The 25,926-nt window shown below is 41.1% G+C and overlaps 1 protein-coding gene across 1 annotated transcript in view; it reads right to left on the reverse strand.

The window, feature by feature from the left end:
• PGAP1 (post-GPI attachment to proteins inositol deacylase 1) overlaps positions 1-25,926 on the reverse strand; it is a 703,705-nt gene that overhangs the window by 650,533 nt on the left and 27,246 nt on the right. Inside the window, exon 3 of the mRNA XM_053698557.1 lies at positions 4,995-5,148. Within this exon, the coding sequence (XP_053554532.1) occupies positions 4,995-5,148 (154 nt within the window). The remainder of the gene's footprint in view (positions 1-4,994; positions 5,149-25,926) is intronic.

Here is a 25,926-nt window from a genome sequence, read left to right on the forward strand (position 1 = left end):
ATACATTTTCTAAAGTCCTTCTGGCAGCAATGTCTAGTAATTAGGCGCCTGCCTTAAAAAAAAGTTGTCCCATCTAATTACTCGTTGACTCCACAGCTTGAGTATTAGTTCCCAGGAGTAATTGCTCATGGACTCTCACCACCTTATGAAAGAAAAAAAAAATTATGCTTACCTCCTACTACTTCTCCTTTCTTGGCTATATGTCAAAGAAATAGGAGAACAAGAGGGGCGCCTCATGTGTGTATCAGTATGCCAAACAAACAGAGATAAGAAAAGCCAAATGGATACTCACATTTGGCCCAAGTACACTTACGTACTGGTACTTATGTATTGGTAGATGCGGGCCGGTAACTTGGGGTGTACCAGCTAACCCTCTCCAAACGTATGTAGATTGATGGCAGGGGGATCCTGCTATATTCAAGAAAGTGATGGATCTATGGCAGTAGTGCAGACTGCTCAAGAAGGTGGTAAACCAAAGCTTGTATAAAACAAGTTAGTTTATTAAAAACATTTCACAAGCAATGGTATAGAATGCAACGTGTTTCTCAGCCCCAGCATGGGCTGTTTCATCAGGCATAACAGACCTTCTAACTGTCTATTTAAACATAACTCTAACCAATAGTAGATAAGAACACACCCATAATGGGCGTGTGTAGGTAAAACATCCTTAATTAGTATATTTATTTATAATCAACAATTTATGAATGAATCAAGCGCACAATAAAAAAGAAAGTGTAGTAAGACCAACATTATAATCATCACATCATAGATATACAATAACAATCATCATTTCAATATTTCATGAAACACCCTATTGTGTTCTTATACATAGCCATTAAACTTATTTTTGTTTTAGTCCATCATAAATTTCCCACCTTATGCATGCATTCATCCTAAACCCTAATCCTATTCCTCCTGAGAGATCCAGATCAAATTAACTTTTGATATACCTCTAGTTCATAATAAACACAAAATCTTAGTTGTTTTAACTTTTTAAAGCCTTTATGCCGTTCTATTTCGTCATAATTAGGCTTGGCTTTAAACGGAATAGAACGTCATAGCTAACGGCTGTCCTGAAGCCTTCTGTGCTGTCAGGACTTGATCGCGGTCTTGGGGGCATTCCTAGGGTTGTAGGGACGCCCCCCAGATGCGATCCAATAATTGAAATCTCGCGATCGTGTGGTTTCAATTTGTCTACATCGGAACAGTTGTTCCGATGTAGGCACTTTAACCCTGACACGAAAGGGTTAATTAACAGTCACGTAACGAGTGTTTGTATGCGTTACTCAGTGAGATCATTCTCATGTTTTTACTTATATGTAACAAATGATCACAAAATATAGATACCTGTTAAATGCTACTATGTCTATAAGATTGATATGATGTCCAAATGGTAACGACCCCCTCGTATTTGGTATGAATATAGACAAAACCGGAGTGATGGAAGCGTCTGTGTATTCAAACACTAAACATCGGTTAGACCGTGCATTATGGCGCTATTAAGCCAATCATGTCTCTCTATTGTATAACACTATCCACCGGTTAATCTGTGCATTTGGCAAAATTGAGCCAATTGCGTCTCTATATTAGTGAGGGATGTTTTATAATAGAGACGCAATTGGCTCAATATCGCCAAATGCACAGGTGGATAGTGTTATACAATAGAGACATGATTGGCTTAATAGCGCCATAATGCAAGGTCTAACTGAGATTTAGTATTTGAATACACAAGCGCTTCCATCACTCCGGTTTTGTCTATATTCATACCAAATACGAGGGGGTCGTTACCATTTGGACATCATATCGATCTTATAGACATAGTAGCATTTAACAGGTATCTATATTTTATGATCATTTGTTACATATAAGTAAAAACATGAGAAAGATCTCACTGAGTAACACATACAAACATGACTGTTAATTAAAACAACTAAGATTTGGTGTCTATTATGAACTATAGGTATATCAAAAGTTAAATTTGATCTGGATCTCTCAGGAGGAATAGGATTAGGGTTTAGGATGAATGCATGCATAAAGTGGGAAATTTATGATGGACTAAAACAAAAATACGTTTAATGGCTATGCATAAGAACACAATAGGGTGTTTCATGAAATATTGAAATGATTGTTATTGTATATCTATGATGTGATGATTATAATGTTGGTCTTACTACACTTTCTTTTTTATTGTGCGCTTGATCCATTCATAAATTGTTGATTGTAAATAAATATACTAATTAAGGATGTTTTACCTACACACGCCCATTATGGGTGTGTTCTTATCTACTATTGATTAGAGTTATGTTTAAATAGATTGACAGTTAGAAGGTGTGTTATGCCTGATGAAACAGCCCAAGCCGGGGCTGAGAAACGCGTTGCATTCTATACCATTGCTTGTGAAATGTTTTTAATGGTGTTTTTATTAGACTAACTTGTTTTATACAAGCTTTGGTTTACCACCTTCTTGATCAGTCTGCACTACTGCCATAGATCCATCACTTTCTTGAATATAGCAGGATCCCCCTGCCATCAATCTACATACGTTTGGAGAGGGTTAACTGGTACACCCCAAGTTACCGGCCCGCATCTACCAGTACATAAGTGTACTTGGGCCAAATGCGAGTATCCATTTGGCTTTTCTTATCTCTGTTTGGCATACTGATACACACATGAGGCGCCCCTCTTGTTCTCCTATTTCTTTGCAGTTCTGGTCAATCCTGTGAGGAGGAGAGCAGCCGTTCAACTGTACCATACTGATCATATTAATCAAATATTGTCGATATCCTATATCTTCTGTGGACTCAAGATTTGGGACTCTCTTTTGGGACTTCCTTTGAATAACCACCTCTGGAATTTTGGGCTTGATCTAGTTGTATACCTACACTTGTACCAATTATTTGTGGTGTGGTATTGCATACTTAACTAAATAGAGAATATCACTACATTTATCCTTTTTTTCTATAGAGCACCCCCTTATTGTATTGTTTTGGCTATATGTCAGACTGGAATAACAGAGAGGAGGGAGGGATTAAAGTCAAAATTAAACTTTCATGATTCATATAGGGCATGCAATTTTAAACAACTTTCCAATTGACTTTTAGCATTAAACTTGCTTTGTTCCCTTGGTGGTATTTTTGAAAAGTTAAACCTAGGTAGGCTCAAACTGATTTCTAAACCGTTGAAAACTGCCTTAGCTCAGAGCATTTGGAAAGTTTTTCACAGTTAGACAGTACTAGCTGATGTGCCAAAGATAAATATTGTGCTCACTCCCGTGGAGTTATTTAGGAGTCTGCACTGATTGGCTAAACTGCATGTCTGTCAAAAATACTAAGAGATAAGGGAGTCTGCAGAGGCTTAGATACAAGGTTATCACAGAGGTAAAACAAATATTAATTTTAACTGTGTTGGTTATGCAAAACTGGGGAATGGGTAATAAAAAGGGATTATCTATCTTTTTAAACAATAAAAATTCTGGTGTAGACTGTGCCTTTAAAGGGACATTATACATTCATTTTTTCTTTGCATAAATGTATGATTCGATTTGCTTATGAGACTGCTGGTCAGCAGCCTCCTGAGAGAATTACGGCTCATTCGACTAGGGCTGTCTCCTCTTATTGGGCTTTCATAAATGAAGCTTCTCTGGAACAGATTTGCAAGGCGGCAACATGGTTCTCTTTGCATACTTTTCCCAAATTCTATAAATTTGATACTTTTGCCTCAGCCAAGGCCTTTTTTGGGAGAAAGGTTCTTCAAGCGGTTGTGTCTTCTGTTTAGGTTCTCCTGCCTTGTTCTCACTCACTGTTCATTCCGTGTCCTCTAGCTTGGGTATTGGTTCCCACTAATAATTGGAATGACGTTGTGGACTCTCCATGTCATAGGAAAGAAAACAAAATTTATGCTTACCTGATAAATTTATTTATTTCCAGACATGGAGAGTCCATGACCCCACTCCTTTTCATTATAATTTGGCAGTTTTTTGAGTAAATCCTTGTGTTTCTTCTTTTTCCATTTTCCTTCGGCTGAATGACTGGGGATTATAGGTAAGGGAAGTTACACTTAACAGCTTTGCTGGGGTGCCTCTTTGCCTCCTCCTGCTGGCCAGGAGTTGAATATCCCACTAGTAATTGGAATGACGTTGTGGACTCTCCATGTCCGGAAAGAAATTTATCAGGTAAGCATAAATTTAGTTTTTCTGGGAACCATGTATTTAACTGGAATGGCGTTATGTATACCCCATTTAAAAGCTTACAATGTGACTCCCTCCTGGAGACTATAGACAATGCTTTTTTAACCAGCATAAAGCTTTACTGGATCTGTTTAAAGGGACATTATACACTCATTGTTTTCTTTGCATAAATGTTTTGTAGATGATCTATTTATATAGCCCATAAAGTTTTTTTTTTTTTAAATGTATAGTTTTGCTTATTTTTAAATAACATTGCTCTGATTTTCAGACTCCTAACCAAGCCCCAAAGTTTTATGTGAATACCATCAGCTACCTTCTCCAGCTTGCTTCTGGTTGTGTAAAGGGTCTTTACATATGCAAAAGAAGGGGGAGGGGGGGGGGGAGGGACTTATTTCCCACTTGCAGTGGGCTTTCTAGCTACCTTTTTTAACAGAGCTAAACTGAGAGTTTCTAAGTAAGTGTTTAAACAGTTTTATACTGGATTTTTATATCAGTATCTGTGCATCTTGTTCTTTATAGTAGTGTCTATTACATGCAGTTATATGAAAATGAGTGTATACTGTCCCTTTAAGTGCGCTTAGAGCTTTGGGAATCTTTGCCTACACCAAGTGGCCAGGAGTAATGGCTTGTGGACTCTCACCATCAAGAAAGAAATGAATTTATCAGGTAAGCGTACATTTTTTTAATTAAAGTATTTTTAAAGTAACTATTTACATAATTCACTGTGGACACTCGCTCCATGTTGTATTTATTGTTGCCAATGCATCTAAATTTAGTTTTGTACTTGGAGGCTTTTTTCAACATTTACCTTGCTTGTAACTCCCAGCGTTTCCTGGAATGAACAAAACTGGAATTCCACTGAATGTCATATTTTTGTTTCTTGCAGCATAAATGCCTTCACCGTACAGATACAGTTCATATGCTGGATAAAGTCTGGATACTTTCTTAGGAAGCGGTATTTTCTATTAAAAAAAAATTTAAATTAAAGTAAGTAAAATTAGTTTGTTAAAAACATATTTATGGCTAATAAAGCAGTTTATTGTTTAAAATGATTTTTTTCTATTTGGAAATACAAAAAAAAAGTTCCTGTGTTTAAGGAACGAAACGTACGTCAAGTTATCTTTTTCCCTGTGAAGCACTGATTGCTTGTAGTGTGTTGCAAGCATCAGTAGAGCCGAGGGCAACACATATAGTTTTGGCATTGCCCTACGGCTAGACAGGGTGTGTTCACAAGTACTCAGGTTCCACCTGCTGTAGCCGGCTTGCTTGGAAGTACACAGCCAGTATTTGTTATAATAGAAAGTATTCAGCTGCAGACATCGTTTATCACCTAAATCTGTATGAGGATATATCTTTACAGTTGATGTGCCTGTGTTTATCTGCCATCTTGTGAGTAGCCTGTATTATGTGCATGGGGCTCATTTATTAAAGAATCTTTTAATCTACACTTAGATCCTTGTTGCGCTTCTCTCACCTTCTCTACAAAGAAATGCTACACAAAACTGCCGTACATTGCTATTGCAGATAATGTGGAAATAAATACATAAATAAAAAAACTCAAGTCTCATATTTTACCATCATTTCCAAACAGCTCACAAAACACAATTATTATGAAAAAAAACTGATTTCTATCCAGAATCTCTCAAATGCAGGCACACTGTTTACCTGTGCACTATGAAATGCTCACAACAAGAAGCTCATGTCTTTCCGAAACCTAATTTTCCATCCCTTTAACCTGGCTTTCACTGAAACACGGTTTTCCCATCAATACAGACTCTCCTGATGCACAATCATATGGAGATCTTCCGCTCAGCCACATACACATCAAAGACAGCAGCGGTGACACCCTACTCTCTTTCAATCTATATCTCCCCATTGATAAACTCACTACCATTTTCTATTAACGATTGTGATTTGCTTATCCTCACACCTTTCTCTATATGTTAGTATTATAAGTGACCCTTTTAAGTCTCACACAGAAATTCTTGATTACTTAGTTACTTTTATCCGACACCCACTACCCATATTCTTGGCGATTTAAATCTCTCTATCCCACTGCTCCTGGGATTTCAAAGCTTCTCTAGCTTACGCTCTTCCGATGACCTTTCACAAAGGACAGAGTCTTCTACACACCAAGGTGATAACATGGTTGCTGCTGTTGTTCCGCCTCAAAGTTCCCCTACTTACCCTTTATGACGACCTTTAGAACTTTTAAACAAATATACAAGTTGGCACTAAGTAGGTTAAATGTAGAGGCCAGGCTGGGCTGCCCAGTGCTACCACCCCTGAACCCCAAGGCAGAACATAGTGTGATCTGCGATATCGCAGAAAGAACGACCAGGTCTGTTAAACAGAGAATTTTTTCTTCAACAGGAATTTTTTTTTTCTGGCCAGTGCAGTGCTTTCAAATGGACAACCGGCACATTTTTAGTGCAGACAGTACTTTGAAATTATTGGCTAATGGCTGCTCTGCTCCTGAAATTGATACTTTTTAGATGCAATATCATTATTGATACTTTTACCCGCCAGAACGGCTTCTGTGACTGCGAGGTAAGTCAGTTCTGGGCACAGGGCATGTGTTTTTTTTAAACTTTAGCCCTACTGCGGGCAAGCAGAAGGAGTAAAAGCTTTTTTATTTTTTTTTATTATTATTGTGTTATTTCAATAACACAGAGCGGTGGTGCGGTGATGGTGTCAGAAGAGGGCTGAGTGAGAACAGGAAAAGAGCGCACAACAAATGTTTACGTTACACACATCTCCTACTGCAGCGCATCACATCATTCTTGGAGACCGCAGACCGGCAATGTGTGCTGTATGCCTCAGCGGCGTATCACCTACAGCACGTCTTAGCTCTGATTTACATTCAGTGGGCTCATTACACAGACCTGCCCCTGCATTAATGTACAGCATGATGACTTGCAAGATCCCATATACCGGAGAAATGCTGTGCAAGTGGGTGATGAGGTTACACATGCTGTACACTAATGCAGGGGCAGGTCTGTGCAATGAGCCCACTGAATGTAAATCACAGAGCCAAGACGTGCTGTAGGTGATACGCCGCTGAGGCATACAGCACACATTGCCGGTCTGCGGTCTCCAAAAATGATGTGATGCGCTGCAGTAGGAGATGTGTGCAATGTAAACATTTGTTGTGCGCTCTTTTCCTGCTCTCACTCAGTCCTCTTCTCACACTACCGCTACACCACCGCTCGGCTCTATTGAAATATTAATGCAGGGGCAGGTCTGTGTAATGAGCCCACTGAATGTAAATCATAGTCCTCAGTGTATACTGGCCCTTTAAGCAGATTTGTATTTGTACTATGGCACTTACTGGGTGGAAATCGCTAAATTAATTTACTCCTGAGTCCTTCCATGTCCCTAGCCAAAGCCGCCCTGGGGCCACAATTCAATTCTGCAGTAATTTTTATCTGATAATCCAGTATTTCTCCAGTCCAGTGTTACCAAAACTCCTCTCCTTTACAAATGTTTCATTCCTGTCCTCACACCCTCAGTGTTAATATAATCTATACATTTGTGTGTTTATGTATACTATCTTGCTTTAAAAAAAAAAAAAAGTTGAGTGTAAAGAATACATTCCAGTACATTTCAGGTTCTTTTAGCATTACTGCAATAAGCTTTTTTTTTTTTTTTTTTTAAATGCTTCTCTGAAAAACAATTTGTAAAAAAAATGAGGCCAATACATGTTCTAAAAACTTGCCCTAAGACACTGTTAGTGTTAGGTTAGCAGTATTTTGGTTATTGTGGTGGGTCAGTTTGTTGTCAGAAGGGGCTAAATGGTATGCACATTCCTCTTTTACAACCAAGGGGTTATGCTAGCAAATTTAGATCGACACATCAGTTATTTATTATCACCTTCCCTCACTAAATATTGGAATCAGATTTTAACAATGAATGAACAGCCAAAGCCTTTTTATTTGCAAATTGTAAATAATAGCAATAATAATACTACTAATATAATTAGTACTAGTAGACTAGTATTTTATTACTATTAGCGTAAGTTTCTCTGATGAAAGAAAGTCTACTTTTGTTTGCCTACTATAGCAGTGGTTCCTCAAGAACAGTAAAAATAAAACCAGGGTTGTGATGTACATTTTAAATGTTAACAGAACAAAAAAAATTCTATTAACATTTAAAATGTATATCACCACCCTGGTTTTATTTTTATTTTTTGGGGGGAAAAAAAGGAATGGTAACTCTATTGTGGTTCTTTAAGCATATGTGCACAAAAGGTAGATTAGGGGATAGGGGACTTTATATTTATCAGCTGAGCTGGTAATGATAGAATGGGGTCACATTAAAAAAATGTAACAGACAGTATACATTTGCACAAAAATATTCTATATAGGTCTATCTATATTTTACCTGATAGGATTAGGTTTTTCAATGCCATCTTTTTTCTTTACTTTGATTTTGTGTGTGAATTTTCGATACCCAATTTGGGTGATCATTGATAAGTTATGGAATAAATAAACCTTGAGTGAAATACTGGATGTGCATCTGCATCTGTATAATAACACCCAGCACTATACAAAGACACAGTAGTGACATAGGCACATGGGTATATAGCCAGAAGAGGGCTAGTTATAGGCGGATCAGTGGTATCTGCATCAGTATAACACAAAGCACTATACAAAGACACAGTAGTGACACAGGCACATGGGTATATAGCCAGAAGAAGGCTAGTTATAGGCGGATCAGTGGTATCTGCATCAGTATAATAACACCAAGCACTATACAAAGACACAGTAGTGACATAGGCACATGGGTATATAGTCAGAAGAGGGCTAGTTATAGGCGGATCAGTGGTATCTGCATCAGTATAATAACACCAAGCACTATACAAAGACACAGTAGTGACATAGGCACATGGGTATATAGCCAGAAGAGGGCTAGTTATAGGCGGATCAGTGGTATCTGCATCAGTATAATAACACCAAGCACTATACAAAGACACAGTAGTGACATAGGCACATGGGTATATAGCCAGAAGAGGGCTAGTTATAGGCGGATCAGTGGTATCTGCATCAGTATAATAACACAAAGCACTATAAAATAATGTGTACCATGTTTAATATAAGTTGTATGAAAGATTTCTGATGTTACATTACAGATGTGAAAGTTTACGTTTAAAAAAAAAAAATTGTTTGTTTATTTTGTTCTAAATAAATATTGTTTATGAACGATTTAAAAATGATTTCTATTTCAAAATGACCTGCAGAAAATGTTTAACTAAAAAAAACTCATTGCAGAAAGTGAAAAAAAGTTCTGCTTCTGGGCCCCTGAACAGTACAGTTAATTACATGAAAAGGAAAAAGAAAACAAATGGAATTTAGAGCACTCCCACTTACAAACATATGTCATTAAAGGGCCACTAAACCCAAAATCATGATTCATGATTCAGGTAGATAATACAAATTTAAAACATTACAATTTACTTCTATTATTTATTTTGCTTCATTTTTTAGATATCCTTATTTGAATAAAAAGCAATGCACATGGGTGAGCCAATCACATGAGGCTTCTATGTGCAGCAACCAATCAGCAGCTACTGAGCATATCTAGATATGCTTTTCAGCAAAGAATATCAAGAGAATAAAACAAATTAGATAATAGAAGTAAATTAGAAAGATAAAAATGCATTATCTTTCTAAATCATGAAAGAAAAGATGTGGGTATCATGGCCCTTTAAGACCTAAAGGGACAGTAAAGTCAAAACTAAACTTTCATGATTCAGATAGGGCATGCAATTTTAAACAACTTTCCAATTTACTTTTATCATCAAATTTGCTTTGTTCCCTTGGTGGTATTTTTGAAAAGCTAAACCTAGCTAGGCTCAAACTGATTTCTAAACAGTTAAAAACCGCTTCCTAGCTAAGAGCATTTTGAAAGTTTTTCACAGTTAGGCTGTGCTAGTTCACATGTGTCAAATAGATAACATTGTGCTCACTCCCGTGAAGTTATTTAGGAGTCTTCACTGATTGACTACACTGCATGTCTGTCAAAGGCACTTAGATAAGGAGGCTGTCTGCAAAGGCTTAGATACAAGGTAATCACAAAGGTAAAAAGCATATTAATATAACTGTGTTGGTTATGCAAAAACAGGGAATGGGTAATAAAGGGATTATCTATCTTTTTAAATAAGAACATTTTTGGTGTAGACTGTCCCTTTAACTTTTATTATATCATCATAATAAAGTAAGCACAATCTGACAGTAAATCCATTCTTAGCTAGGTGAATACGCAGAATCAATATACTAGGGAAAAATGACGCAGACTAAAGAAAGGGTATGTCCTTCCTCAGACCCCAAACAACATATAAAGTGTAATGTAACTCCTCCTCCTTTGTGTAATATATATTTTATTGTGACAGAAGTACCTCTGGCTTGTACCGTTTGTCCAGGGATCAGCAATACCACAGTGTCTTTATAAGTTGCAAAAAGTTATTTATTTAAACAGGTCTTGTAAAAAAAAGGTTAATCAAGCACACATTAAAAAAAAAATCAATTTTGAGCACTAACTTTCAAATAAAATAAAACTGACTACAGTTGGTCAGCTAATCTGTAGCCAATGATTCAAACACAAACAAATCTATTATGCACACCTTTGCAATTTTGCCTTAGAGCAATTTTACTCTCTAAAAACCATGCAGTCTCATTCAATTTACCAGTGTGTGTCTCACACTCTCTCAGCTAGAGGAATTTTTATTAGGAGCCTCTGCTAATCAACACTCTCAAGTTAGTATAATTTGTAGGTTTCATTAAACTCCTGGCCTGGATTCCCAAAAAAGTGGAGTGCATGTCTCACCCTCTCTCAGATAGGGGAATTATTATTATCAGCCTCTGCTAATCAACACTCTTAGGTGAGTATAAGCTGGAGTTTTGATTAAACTCATGACCTGGGATCTTAACCTGGTGTGCAGCATATAAAAAGTGGAGTAATGGTCCACTCTGCACTCCAAATGCTCCACCCCGGATCCAAAATACAACTAGCTATTTGTAATAGTTTCTATAAAATTAACACAACTGAAAACTTTCTCCCTGGGGCTATAATACCACATATTCTCCTGCAGCACTAATGGAAAAATATAAATGCCATCCATGATGACACCCTGCACTCTGTCACACATCCTCCACACAGCTCAGACCTAGTGGGGTGAGCGACCATTGTCATAAGGGTATGTTTACGAGAAAGCCCATTAGCATTTCCTTGTTTATATCCTGCCCTGTGTTCAATGGAGAAATTATAGGTTTGTAAGTTAAGGAACCACCTTGTAAATCTACATTTTTTCTCCTTTTTTGACTCATCCATGTAAAAGGTGCATGGTCGTGTCCTACTAAAAGTATAATATTGGAGTAGAGATCCTGCGTACAGTAACAGACCCCGATGGTAGGTTCTTGGTGGTACAGGTCTCTATCAATAAAGTTCATTACACACTGTGCAACATATATGCCCCTAATATCCATTCTTTACCTTATTCGGAAACCTTGGTTCAGGCCCTGTCTCCTTTTATAGGCACCAAGTTTATCCTGGGAGGAGACTTCAACCTTACCCCGCACCCAGCGATGGACAGATCTTGGCCGCCTGAGGACCCGACTAATAAAAGAATCCTTCACTACAAAGGAAGGTTCGAGCTAAACGTTTTTGGCCTTCTCTGTGATACCCTGGCTGTGTGTGACATTTGGCGTAAACGACACCCCGATGATAGGGACTTTACATGTCTCTCTAAATCTAATGCATCCCTCTAGAGACTGGATCTTTTTCTTATCTCAGACTCGCTGGTCTCTCATGTTACTTCTGACAAAATCCATAACACCTCGGACCATGCGCCGGTGAAACTTTGTCACGGATACCAGACAGCTAAGGCTACCCCCCACCCCCCCTACAACCTCGCCCCTGTTTCTCAGTGGTTTTGGGCTCCTCAGAGCAACCACAATCTCTGGAAGCTTTTGATTGCTTGTTTTGTGAAGAGCTGGTGTATGACCAGGAAAACCCTCCTAGGCTGGCCGGGCACCTCACAACGGACACCCGCCTAACTCCTCTCAGGCTGGCCGGGCTCTTGGAACTCCCGGTCGGCCACAGGACAGCAGGACACCCGCTAACTTTACCCCTGGTTGCTCCAGCAGCCCTTTGCGCCCCAGAGCTCCGCTCTTTTGGGGATTGGTAGCCCCTAGGGAGGACAAGAGCTGGGGGAATTATCGGAGGGGAGCTCCTTTTCGAACCGGGGGGTTTTGGACACCCATACCCCCCATAATTTCAACGGTCTGTAACTCCGGTCCACAGTAACGAATCACACTGATTTTTGGACTGTGGCATCTGGGGACCAAGAACCTGAAACCGCCACCCTTAGGTACTGGGATTATGTGGGACTGTGGCTCCTATGGAGGTGCCGAGCTGTCTGGAGGGGCGGGAATGGCAGGAAAATAGTGGGATTGTCCAGGGTCTTATCAAGATGAGCTGTGTGTATATAAGGAGTGTGTGTTTTCAATAAAATCAGTTCCTGTTTCACCTGAATGCTAGCCTGTCTAGTTATTTAGGTGTGCTCCAGCTAATATCACTTTCCTGGGCTACATAGCAGCCTGTTCCAGGCAGAGGAAGGACCCTCTGGCAGAGCTACCTAGTCTGGGTAGCTGGAGTCTGCCACAGGGTGGGACCCTGACTACTGGTGCTGCCCCGCATCAGGGGTGGCGATAGACTGTGGTCACTTGCCAGCTACATAGCTGCAGTCGGCAGGGAGGAAGCAGGACCCATTTGGCGGAGCTACTCAGTCGGGGTAGTCTGGGTATCAGTCACAAACTTGTTGTGGGAGCTTTCCCTGTCAGACCAAACAGAAATGTCTTACGTTTCCCCTCCTACCTTCTTACTTCTGAACCGTATCAGAAACACCTTGTCCATTCTTGGACTGACTTTTGCACAGATAACCTTCTATACTCTTCTAATCCGCAGGTGTTCAGGGAGACTGCTAAGACAGTCCTTTCGGGACACATCTCCTACTTGGCCAACCTGAAACGTAATTTTCAGTACAGATATAATAGGTTACAAGATAGCTTAAGACAGGCTTATTTTCAGTACTGTACCTTAAAATACTGCCCGGCATACGAGGCTTACGTTGCTGCAAACACAGAAATAGACACTTTTACCCAACAACAAGCAGCTACTGGCCTTCTAAGATCAGCTAGTAAATTCTACCGCTTTGGGGGTAAATCAGGCAAATTATTGGCCACACTGGTGAAGGCACGGACAGCAAAGAGGGATATAGCTGCTTTAAAATATAAGGGAAGGGTACTCCGGACGCCTGCAGCAGTAGCTGGCTGCATGGCAGACTATTTTTCGACCCTATATAAGAAGCAACCACCAAAGGTGCATGACTCCCCTCCATAATTTCTGGCAATCGCTTACCCTCCCCCATCTTACTCAGGACCAAATTGATATCTTGAATGCCCCAATATCCTTAGAGGAAATCCAATGCACTATTAAGTCTATGTCCCTGGGGAAGGTGGCGGGCCCGGACGGCCTCCCTGTGGAATTTTACCAATTACTACTGCCCCAAGTGTCACCAACCCTCTTTCATTTATTCAATGACATGTTTATCCACGAGGGGCGACCTTCGGACCCTTTTACAACTGCCCACATTACATTAATCCCAAAACCAGGGAAGGACCACGCTCTTCCCTGAATCATATCGCCCCATATCGTTATTAAACATGGATTACAAGCTCCTTATGAAAATACTGGCCAACCGACTGAAGGGAATTCTCCCTTCTCTGGTGCACCCTGACCAGTCGGGATTTGTGCAAGGGAGGTCATCTGTAGTTAATCTGAGAAAGGTTCTTCATGCCCTCAATCATTATTGGATTAGACCCACCTTGGACCATCAGAATGGGGCTCAGGAGGCCTTCCTGCTGTCTTTGGACGCAGAGAAGGCCTTCGATAGAGTAGAATGGACCCACCTTTTTCATACCCTCCAACAATTTCATTTTGAGGGCCCCTTCCTCGATTTTATTCGTAAAATATAACATAATCCCACCGCAAGCATCTTGCTCAATGGTCTCCACTACCCAAATTTTCCCCTGGAGAGAGAGAGACACGCGCCAGGGCTGCCCATTCTCCCCCTTATTATTTGATCTTGCCCTAGAACCACTCGCCCTAAAGCTGAAGCAAATTTTCCCTGGAATGATCATGGGAGATGCAAGCATACATATGGCCCTATATGCCGATGATATGTTACTCTTTGTCAGGATTCCTTCCTTATATATCCCGAAAAAGATTGATACACTGGGGGTCTTAGGAAACTTTTCAGGGTACAAAATAAATATGGTTAAATCTGAAATACTCTGGCTCACTGATCACGATCCAGACCGAGGGGACTACCCCTTTGTTACGCAGCCTCATACTCTCACCTACTTGGGTACATAGAAACCCTTATAAACTATATGAACTCAATATAACAAAACAGTGTACGCAATTACCCTTACAATTACAAGCCTGGGCTAAACTCCCGCTGGGGTTAACAGGACGGATTAATCTTCTTAAAATGTCAATACTACCTAACCTTATCTACCCACTTCTGATGCTGCCCTTCCTGCTTACCAAGACAGACCTAGCAAACCTCAATAGAGCAATCCAACTCTTTATCTGGAATGGCAGGAAACCACTATAGCAGCAATGACCTTGCAGCAACCATACCTTAGAGGGGGCTTGGTGCTCCATAATCTTAAATTCTATGACTGGGCAGCTATAATCAGGTTAGTGATAGGCTGGCAACTTAACGCACACCACTTTCAAGTTCCAGTTATTGACCTACCCTCGAGTCTTAAAAACAACTTCATGCACAGGGATGCACTGCAAGCTTGGAAGCTTGCATTTAAATTTCTGGGAAACAGATCGCCCACACCTAGATACATTCCACTAATGGGAAATAAGAACTTCCCGGCAAATGATGAAACAGCTCCCTTTTGGGACTGTAATTCACGGGGAATCACATTGGTGACTTATCAGGACCTTAAAAGTCAATATCACCTACCAAATTCACACTTCTACGCATATCTCCAGGTCCAGCATTATATAAACACATTAATGACCCAGCAGACAGACTTCTGGCAGCTCTCTCCCTTTTCTCATATTCATGTCGCTTACACCATGGGTAACTTTTCTATGTCTCCCATATATTGTCATTTGATAGCGCAGGCCTCGCGGAGTACTGTAGGACAAGTCTTGACCAGGTTACAGAAAGGATCTGGGAGAAATATCGCCTAATGACATACTAAACTAGTTTAGACAGAACAAAAACTGCTAGTCTAGCGGTTCAGATTAGGGAAATGCGGATCAGAATGCTTAATAAAGATTATATCACACCAGCACGCCGATCTCATTGGAATCAGGGTTTGCCAAACCAATGTATTAAATGTTAATTACTGAACCCCACACTTAAACACTATTTCTTTGAGTGCCCATATGTAAACCAATTCTGGAAACGCATACAATACTGGGTAAAACTTACCTTTCAGATGGATGTTTGCTTTGACCCTAAACTCATATTTTACTTGCATGGGAAATACAAAACAAGTCACTATGTTTCATGCTTACACTCAGCACTTTAATAGCGAGGCAATGTATCTTAGCGCAGTGGATTTCCAAAAAACCACCCATCCTGACTCAGTTCAAACACAGAAGGTTTAGACAGATATTTATTTAACAAGTTGACACTACCCTGGACATGAGACACTTTCTGAACAAATGGCGAATTTTTATATTGAGCCTTCCCCTGGGTCAACAGCAGCAGGTACTAAGGCCCTTTCAGCACCACAAGATCTTTCTGGAGGCACAGCTCAGGGGGAATGGAATATTGTATTTTAAAGCTATGGTCCTATACAGCAGATTGCTAGGTTATTGTTAGTATACTTATTCTTTGGTTTAGTGTGTTTAACATTCTTAAATAAAAATTGTATAGAAGGATGCATGGAAAAGAAAGCAGAAGCATACACCTTTCGTTATCATGAGATTAAAAAATATAGACATCTTACTGTATATTACTTGAGACTGAGTCTCATACTGCTATATAAGAAGTTTCATACTACCGATGTACCTTATCTCATATGGTTCACAGGAAAACAAACGTCTTTGTAACAATGTTATGTCATGCATTCCTTCTAACAAAAAATAAAAAAAGTAAAATATTGGTTGTTATTCCCCCTGGCCTTCTTGAGAAAGAACCGGCCCAAGTGCCACATCAGAGGCATCCGTTAATAAGATTATGTCTTTGAAGAAATCAGGTTTGATCAGAATTGGCTGAAAACATATAGTTTATTTAATACATCTGAATACTAGTGCAGCTTCAGGGGACCACTTCACAATCACTGGGTCTTTCTTGTGAGGTCATTTGAGGGACTTGCTACAGTAGCAAAGTTGGTCTTTTTTTGGCTATTACAGGAAATTTATCCCAAAGAAATGTTCTCACCTGTTTCTCAGTCAGTGGCCTAGGCCAATCCCTTATGGCTTCTACTTTAGCCAGCTGTGGCATCACTAATCCCCTTCTAATGGAATACCCTGAATATTTGGCTTCCTCTAGGGCAATAGCACATTTACTGGGATTAGCAGTCAGGCCAGCATTTTATATGGAACACAGACTGCTTGTACTTTTGGGAGGCGAGTCTAACAATCTTTAATGTGTATTACATCATCATCTAAATATGCTGCTGCATAAAGTGCATGTGGCCTTAAGATTTTGTTCATCATTCTTTGGACTGTACCTGAAGCCCCGTGTAGACCAAAAGGTAAGACTTTATACTGAGAAAGACAGTCAGGAGTAGAAAAGATAATATTTTCTTTTGCTTATTGGTACTTGCCAATAGCCCTTGGTTAAATCTAATGTAGTGAAGTACCAGGCTTTCTCAAGTCTTTCAACTAGCTCATCCCCTTGACATGGGGTATGCATTAAATGTTAATATTGCATTTAACTTGGGATAATTGTTACAAAACCATCAGGTTTTGGTACAATCACAATTGGAATACTCAAATCACTTTGCGATTCTTTAAGTTTGCAAAGGTCTAGCATTTTCTTACCCTCAGCTCTAATTGCTTGTCTACGTACTTATGGAATTCTGTATGGTTTAAGATCAATTCTCTTCCCAGGTTTAGTAATATCACCATGTTTTATAACTTTGGTTGTCCAGGAACCATAGAAAAATATTTTTATATAACCTAATAAAGTCTTTTACCTCCCGCTTCTGATATATTGATTTTATGGTCATTTTTATCCTTTAAGCCTTAAAGTTTAAGGGGAAGTCTGATGCTAACTCAGTAACAACTACCTCCCTCTATTGCCAGGGTTTAAGTATATTTACATGGCATATTTGAACCTCTTTTCATCTGCCTGACTTTATAAATTTAAGTCTCACTCAATTACCTCATATGGCCCATGCCAAGTTGCCAAAAACAGAATTTATGCTTACCTGATAAATTACTTTCTCCAACGGTGTGTCCGGTCCACGGCGTCATCCTTACTTGTGGGAATATCTCTTCCCCAACAGGAAATGGCAAAGAGTCCCAGCAAAGCTGGCCATATAGTCCCTCCTAGGCTCCGCCCACCCCAGTCATTCGACCGACGGACAGGAGGAAAATATATAGGAGAAACCATATGGTACCGTGGTGACTGTAGTTAGAGAAAATAATTCATCAGACCTGAATAAAAAACCAGGGCGGGCCGTGGACCGGACACACCGTTGGAGAAAGTAATTTATCAGGTAAGCATAAATTCTGTTTTCTCCAACATTGGTGTGTCCGGTCCACGGCGTCATCCTTACTTGTGGGAACCAATACCAAAGCTTTAGGACACGGATGAAGGGAGGGAGCAAATCAGGTTACCTAAACGGAAGGCACCACGGCTTGCAAAACCTTTCTCCCAAAAATAGCCTCCGAAGAAGCAAAAGTATCAAATTTGTAAAATTTGGCAAAAGTGTGCAGTGAAGACCAAGTCGCTGCCTTACATATCTGGTCAACAGAAGCCTCGTTCTTGAAGGCCCATGTGGAAGCCACAGCCCTAGTGGAGTGAGCTGTGATTCTTTCAGGAGGCTGCCGTCCGGCAGTCTCGTAAGCCAATCGGATGATGCTTTTAAGCCAAAAGGAAAGAGAGGTAGAAGTCGCTTTTTGACCTCTCCTTTTACCAGAATAGACAACAAACAAAGAAGATGTTTGTCTGAAATCTTTTGTAGCCTCTAAATAGAATTTTAGAGCACAGACTACGTCCAAATTGTGTAACAAACGTTCCTTCTTTGAAACTGGATTCGGACATAAAGAAGGTACAACTATCTCCTGGTTAATATTCTTGTTAGAAACAACCTTTGGAAGAAAACCAGGCTTAGTACGAAAAACCACCTTATCTGCATGGAACACCAGATAAGGCGGAGAACACTGCAAAGCAGATAACTCTGAAACTCTAGCAGAAGAAATAGCAACTTTCCAAGATAGTAACTTAATATCTATGGAATGTAAAGGTTCAAACGGAACCCCTTGAAGAACTGAAAGAACTAGATTTAGACTCCAGGGAGGAGTCAAAGGTCTGTAAACAGGCTTGATCCTAACCAGAGCCTGAACAAATGCTTGAACATCTGGCACAGCTGCCAGTCTTTTGTGTAGTAAGACAGATAAGGCCGAGATCTGTCCCTTTAGAGAACTTGCAGATAATCCTTTCTCCAAACCTTCTTGTAGAAAGGAGAGAATCTTAGGAATTTTTATCTTATTCCATGGGAATCCTTTGGATTCACACCAACAGATATATCTTTTCCATATTTTATGGTAAATCTTTCTAGTTACCGGTTTTCTGGCCTGAACCAGAGTATCTATCACAGAATCTGAAAACCCCCGCTTTGATAGAATCAAGCATGCAATCTCCAAGCCGTCAGCTGGAGGGAGACCAGATTTGGATGTTCGAATGGACCCTGAACAAGAAGGTCCTGTCTCAAAGGTAGCTTCCATGGTGGAACCGATGACATATTCACCAGGTCTGCATACCAAGTCCTGCGTGGCCACGCAGGAGCTATCAAAATCACAGAGGCCCTCTCCTGTTTGATCCTGGCTACCAGCCTGGGAATGAGAGGAAACGGTGGAAATACATAAGCTAGGTTGAAGGTCCAAGGTGCTACTAGTGCATCTACTAGAGTCGCCTTGGGATCCCTGGATCTGGACCCGTAGCAAGGAACCTTGAAGTTCTGACGAGACGCCATCAGATCCATGTCTGGAATGCCCCATAATTGAGTTAGTTGGGCAAAAATCTCCGGGTGGAGTTCCAACTCCCCCGGATGGAATGTCTGACGACTCAGATAATCCGCTTCCCAGTTTTCCACACCTGGGATGTGGATCGCGGATAGGTGGCAGGAGTGATCCTCCGCCCATTGTATTATTTTGGTCACTTCTTTCATCGCCAAGGAACTCCTTGTTCTCCCCTGATGATTGATATACGCAACGGTCGTCATGTTGTCTGATTGGAACCTTATGAATCTGGCCTTTGCTAGTTGAGGCCAAGCCCTGAGAGCATTGAAAATCGCTCTTAGTTCCAGAATGTTTATCGGGAGAAGCGACTCTTCCCGAGACCATAGTCCCTGAGACTTCAGGGATTCCCAGACCACGCCCCAGCCCACTAGGCTGGCGTCGGTCGTGACAATGACCCACTCTGGTCTGCGGAAGCTCATTCCCTGGGATAGATGGTCCAGGGTCAGCCACCAATGGAGTGAATCTCTGGTCTTCCGATCTACTTGAATCATTGGAGACAAGTCTGTATAGTCCCCATTCCACTGTTTGAGCATGCACAGTTGTAATGGTCTTAGATGAATTCGTGCAAAAGGAACTATGTCCATTGCTGCAACCATCAACCCTACTACTTCCATGCACTGAGCTATGGAAGGATGTGGAACAGAATGAAGAACTTGACAAGCGCTTAGAAGTTTTGATTTTCTGACCTCTGTTAGAAAAATCCTCATTTCTAAAGAATCTATTATTGTTCCCAAGAAGGGAACTCTTGTTGACGGAGACAGAGAACTTTTTTCTATGTTCACCTTCCATCCGTGCGATCTGAGAAAGGCCAGAACAATGTCTGTATGAGCCTTTGCTTTTGACAGGGACGACGCTTGTATTAGAATGTCGTCCAAGTATGGTACTACTGCAATGCCCCTCGGTCTTAGAACCGCTAGAAGGGACCCGAGTACCTTTGTGAAAATCCTTGGAGCAGTGGCTAACCCGAATGGGAGGGCCACAAACTGGTAATGTTTGTCCAGAAAGGCGAACCTTAGGAACTGATGATGTTCTTCGTGGATAGGAATATGTAGGTACGCATCCTTTAGATCCACGGTAGTCATAAATTGACCTTCCTGGATAGTGGGTAGAATCGTTCGAATGGTTTCCATTTTGATCGATGGTACCCTGAGAAATTTGTTTAGGATCTTTAAATCCAGAATTGGTCTGAAGGTTCCCTCTTTTTTGGGAACTACGAACAGATTTGAGTAAAATCCCATTCCCTGTTCCTTTATTGGGACTGGGTGTATCACTCCCATTTTTAACAGGTCTTCTACACAATGTAAGAACGCCTGTCTCTTTATTTGGTTTAAGGATAAGTGAGACATGTGGAACCTTCCCCTTGGGGGTAGTTCCCTGAATTCCAGAAGATAACCCTGAGAAACTATTTCTAGTGCCCAGGGATCCTGAACATCTCTTGCCCAAGCCTGAGCAAAGAGAGAGAGTCTGCCCCCTACTAGATCCGGTCCCGGATCGGGGGCTACTCCTTCATGCTGTCTTGTTAGTAGCAGCAGGTTTCTTGGCCTGCTTACCCTTGTTCCAGCCTTGCATAGGTTTCCAGGCTGGTTTGGGCTGTGAGGCATTACCCTCTTGCTTAGAGGATGCAGAATTAGAGGCCGGTCCGTTCCTGAAATTGCGAAAGGAATGAAAATTAGACTTATTCTTGGCCTTGAACGGCCTATCTTGTGGGAGGGCATGGCCCTTTCCCCCAGTGATGTCTGAGATAATCTCTTTCAATTCTGGTCCGAAGAGAGTTTTACCTTTGAAAGGGATGTTAAGCAATTTTGTCTTGGATGATACATCCGCTGACCAAGACTTTAGCCAAAGCGCTCTACGCGCCACAATTGCAAACCCTGAATTTTTCGCCGCTAATTTAGCTAATTGCAAAGCGGCATCTAAAATAAAAGAGTTAGCCAACTTAAGTGCGTGAACTCTGTCCATAACCTCCTCATATGGAGTCTCTCTACCGAGCGACTTTTCTAGTTCCACGAACCAGAACCAAGCTGCAGTAGTGACAGGAACAATGCACGAAATGGGATGTAGAAGGTAACCTTGCTGTACAAAAATCTTTTTAAGCAAACCTTCCAATTTTTTATCCATAGGATCTTTGAAAGCACAACTATCCTCGATAGGAATAGTAGTGCGCTTGTTTAAAGTAGAAACTGCCCCCTCGACCTTAGGGACTGTCTGCCATAAGTCCTTTCTGGGGTCGACCATAGGAAATAATTTCTTAAATATAGGGGGAGGAACAAAAGGTATGCCGGGCTTCTCCCACTCTTTATTCACTATGTCCGCCACCCGCTTGGGTATAGGAAAAGCGTCGGGGTGCACCGGAACCTCTAGAAACTTGTCCATTTTGCATAATTTCTCTGGAATAACCAAGTTGTCACAATCATCCAGAGTAGATAACACCTCCTTAAGCAGTGCGCGGAGATGTTCTAATTTAAATTTAAATGTCACAACATCAGGTTCAGCTTGTTGAGAAATTTTTCCTGAATCTGAAATTTCCCCATCTGACAAAACCTCCCTCATGGCCGCTTCAGATTGGTGTGAGGGTATGACAGAACAATTATCATCAGCGCCCTCCTGCTCTTCAGTGTTTAAAACAGAGCAATCGCGCTTTCTCTGATATGCAGGCATTTTGGATAAAATATTTGCTATGGAGTTATCCATTACAGCCGTCAATTGTTGTATGGTAATAAGCATTGGCGCGCTAGATGTACTAGGGGCCTCCTGCGTGGGCAAAACTGGTGTAGACACAGTAGGAGATGATGTAGTATCATGTCTACTTCCCTCATCTAAGGAATCATCTTGGGCAATTTCATTATCTGTGGCAGTACTGTCCTTACTTTGTTTGGACGCTATGGCACAATTATCACACAAATTTAAATGAGGAGACACATTGGCTTTCATACATATAGAACATAGCTTATCCGAAGGCACAGACATGTTAAACAGGCTTAAACTTGTTAATAAAGCACAAAAACCGTTTTGAAACAAAACCGTTACTGTCTCTTTAAATTTTAAACAGAAACACTTTATTACTGAATATGAGAAAAACTATGAAGGAATTGTTCAAAAATTACCAAAATTTCACCACAGTGTCTTAAAGCATTAAGAGTATTGCACACCAAATTTCAGAGCTTTAACCCTTAAAATAACGGAACCGGAGCCGTTTACAAATTTAACCCCTACACAGTCCCAGCTACAGCTTTTGCTCTGACCTAACCAAGCCCAGAGGGGAATACGATACCAAATGACGCCTTCTAGAAACTTTTCCAGCTATTTTCAGGTCCTCACACATGCATCTGCATGTCTTGCTCTCAAAAACAACTGCGCAGTAATGGCGCGAAAATGAGGCTCAGCCTACAACTGGGAAGGCCCTCCCTGACTGGAAAAGGTGTCTAACATAGTGCCTGCCGTTAAAAAACGTTCCCCAAGCTTATAAATGTGAAATATCAGCATAAACATGTATAAAATGTCCAAATAAAGCAATCGATTTAGCCCATAAAAGTGTCTACCAGTTTTATAGCCCATATTAAGCCCTTTATTCTGTTTGAAACTAAGAAAATGGCTTACCGGTCCCCATGAGGGGAAATGACAGCCTTCCAGCATTACACAGTCTTGTTAGAAATATGGTTAGTCATACCTTAAGCAGAAAAGTCTGCTAACTGTTTCCCCCAACTGAAGTTACTTCATCTCAACAGTCCTATGTGGAAACAGCAATCGATTTTAGTTACTGTCTGCTAAAATCATCTTCCTCTCACAAACAGAAATCTTCATCTTTTTCTGTTTCAGAGTAAATAGTACATACCAGCACTATTTTAAAATAACAAACACTTGATAGAAGAATAAAAAACTACATTTAAACCCCAAAAACTCTTAACCATCTCCGTGGAGATGTTGCCTGTGCAACGGCAAAGAGAATGACTGGGGTGGGCGGAGCCTAGGAGGGACTATATGGCCAGCTTTGCTGGGACTCTTTGCCATTTCCTGTTGGGGAAGAGATATTCCCACAAGTAAGGATGACGCCGTGGACCGGACACACCAATGTTGGAGAAAATGTGTTCTCTACTGTGTGAGCCAAAACCAGTGCCCTGTTACCTGTTTAAACACATACTCTGGCATTTTTATTGCAGCTAATCTGCTGATGCTGCTGGGCCTTTTCCTTGTTCTCTGCTCCTACGTTTGGACTATATGATAGAGATTAAATAGTTATTTTGTAACCCTGGACATAAATAGGAGTACCCTGATCTGTCAGTATCTCTTTGGGAATCCCAAACAGGGTGAACATTAACATTAGTTCCTTAGAAATAGCTTTTGCAGAAGTAGTACGCATATGTTACTAATATGTACTGATGCCCTCTAGCAGACTTTTAGGGGGCCAAAAAAAATAAAAAAATCTATATCTATTAAATATATTATACATATATAGATGGATGGATACACACATATATATATATATATATATATATATATATATATATATATATATATATATATATATATATATATATATATATATATATATATATATATATATATATATACACACACACTGCTCAAAAAAATAAAGGGAACACTTAAACAACACAATGTATCTCCAAGTCAATCACACTTCTGTGAAATCAAACTGTCCACTTAGGAAGCAACACTGAGTGACAATCAATTTCACATGCTGTTGTGCAAATGGGATAGACAACATGTGGAAATTATAGGCAATTAGCAAGACACCCCCCAATAAAGGAGTGGTTCTGCAGGTGGTGACCACAGACCACTTCTCAGTTCCTATGCTTTCTGGCTGATGTTATGGTCACTTTTGAATGCTGGTGGTGCTTGCACTCTAGTGGTAGCATGAGACGGAGTCTACAACCCACACAAGTGGCTCAGGTAGTGCAGCTCATCCAGGATGGCACATCAGTGCGAGCTGTGGCAAGAAGGATTGCTGTGTCTGTCAGCGTAGTGTCCAGAGCATGGAGGCGCTACCAGGAGACAGGCCAGTACATCAGGAGACGTGGAGGAGGCCGTAGGAGGGCAACAACCCAGCAGCAGGACCGCTACCTCCGCCTTTGTGCAAGGAGGAACAGGAGGAGCACTGCCAGAGCCCTGCAAAATGACCTCCAGCAGGCCACAAATGTGCATGTGTCTGCTCAAACGGTCAGAAACAGACTCCATGAGGGTGGTATGAGGACCCAACGTCAACAGGTGGGGGTTGTGCTTACAGTCCAACACCGTGCAGGACGTTTGACATTTGCCAGAGAACACCAAGATTGGCAAATTCGCCACTGGCGCCCTGTGCTCTTCACAGACGAAAGCAGGGGCACACTGAGCACATTTGACAGACGTGACAGTCTGGAGACGCCGTGGAGAACGTTCTGCTGCCTGCAACATCCTCCAGCATGGCCAGTTTGGCAGTGGGTCAGTAATGGTGTGGGGTGGCATTTATTTGAGGGGCCGAACAGCCCTCCATGTGCTCGCCAGAGGTAGTCTGACTGCCATTAGGTATCAAGATGAGATCCTCAGACCCCTTGTGAGACCATATGCTGGTGCGGTTGGCCCTGGGTTCCTCCTAATGCAAGACAATGCTAGACCTCATGTGGCTGGAGTGTGTCAGCAGTTCCTGCAAGACGAAGGCATTGATGCTATGGACTGGCCCTCCCGTTCCCCAGACCTGAATCCAATTGAGCACATCTGGGACATCATGTCTCCCTCCATCCACCAACTTCACTTTGCACCACAGACTGTCCAGGAGTTGGTGGATGCTTTAGTCCAGGTCTGGGAGGAGATCCCTCAGGAGACCATCCGCCACCTCATCAGGAGCATGCACAGGCGTTGTAGGGAGGTCATACAGGCACGTGGAGGCCACACACACTACTGAGCCTCATTTTGACTTGTTTTAAGGACATTACATCAAAGTTGGATCTGCCTGTAGTGTGTTTTTCCACTTTAATTTTGAGTGTGACTCCAAATCCAGACCTCCATGGGTTGAAAATTTTGATTTCCATTTTTTAATTTTTGTGTGATTTTGTTGTCAGCACATTCAACTATGTAAAGAACAAAGTATTTAATTAGAATATTTTATTCATTCAGATCTAGGATGTGTTATTTTAGTGTTCCCTTTATTTTTTTGAGCAGTGTATATATACACACACACACACCAGGGGCGTATTAAGGCATAGGCCAATAAGGCCGGTGCCTAGGGCAGCAGATTTTTAAGGGGCAGCAGAATTTTGAGTCCCTAGGGCCACTCTACTGAACTCAGGGCTGGGTGGCTAATTCAACCAATTACTAATGACTTAAATGGCTGGCCCGGCTATTGCTATCCTATGGGATTGTATGTGGGTGCGCATGACGTGGTGACAGTGGAGGCGGAGCTCACTTGCGCAGCCTGGCCTGGACTGAGAGGGAATGCAGTATTCTTCCTGGCTCCACCGCGT

The sequence above is a fragment of the Bombina bombina genome, chromosome 1 (genome assembly GCF_027579735.1).
Source record: "Bombina bombina isolate aBomBom1 chromosome 1, aBomBom1.pri, whole genome shotgun sequence".
NCBI classification, from domain to species: domain Eukaryota; kingdom Metazoa; phylum Chordata; class Amphibia; order Anura; family Bombinatoridae; genus Bombina; species Bombina bombina.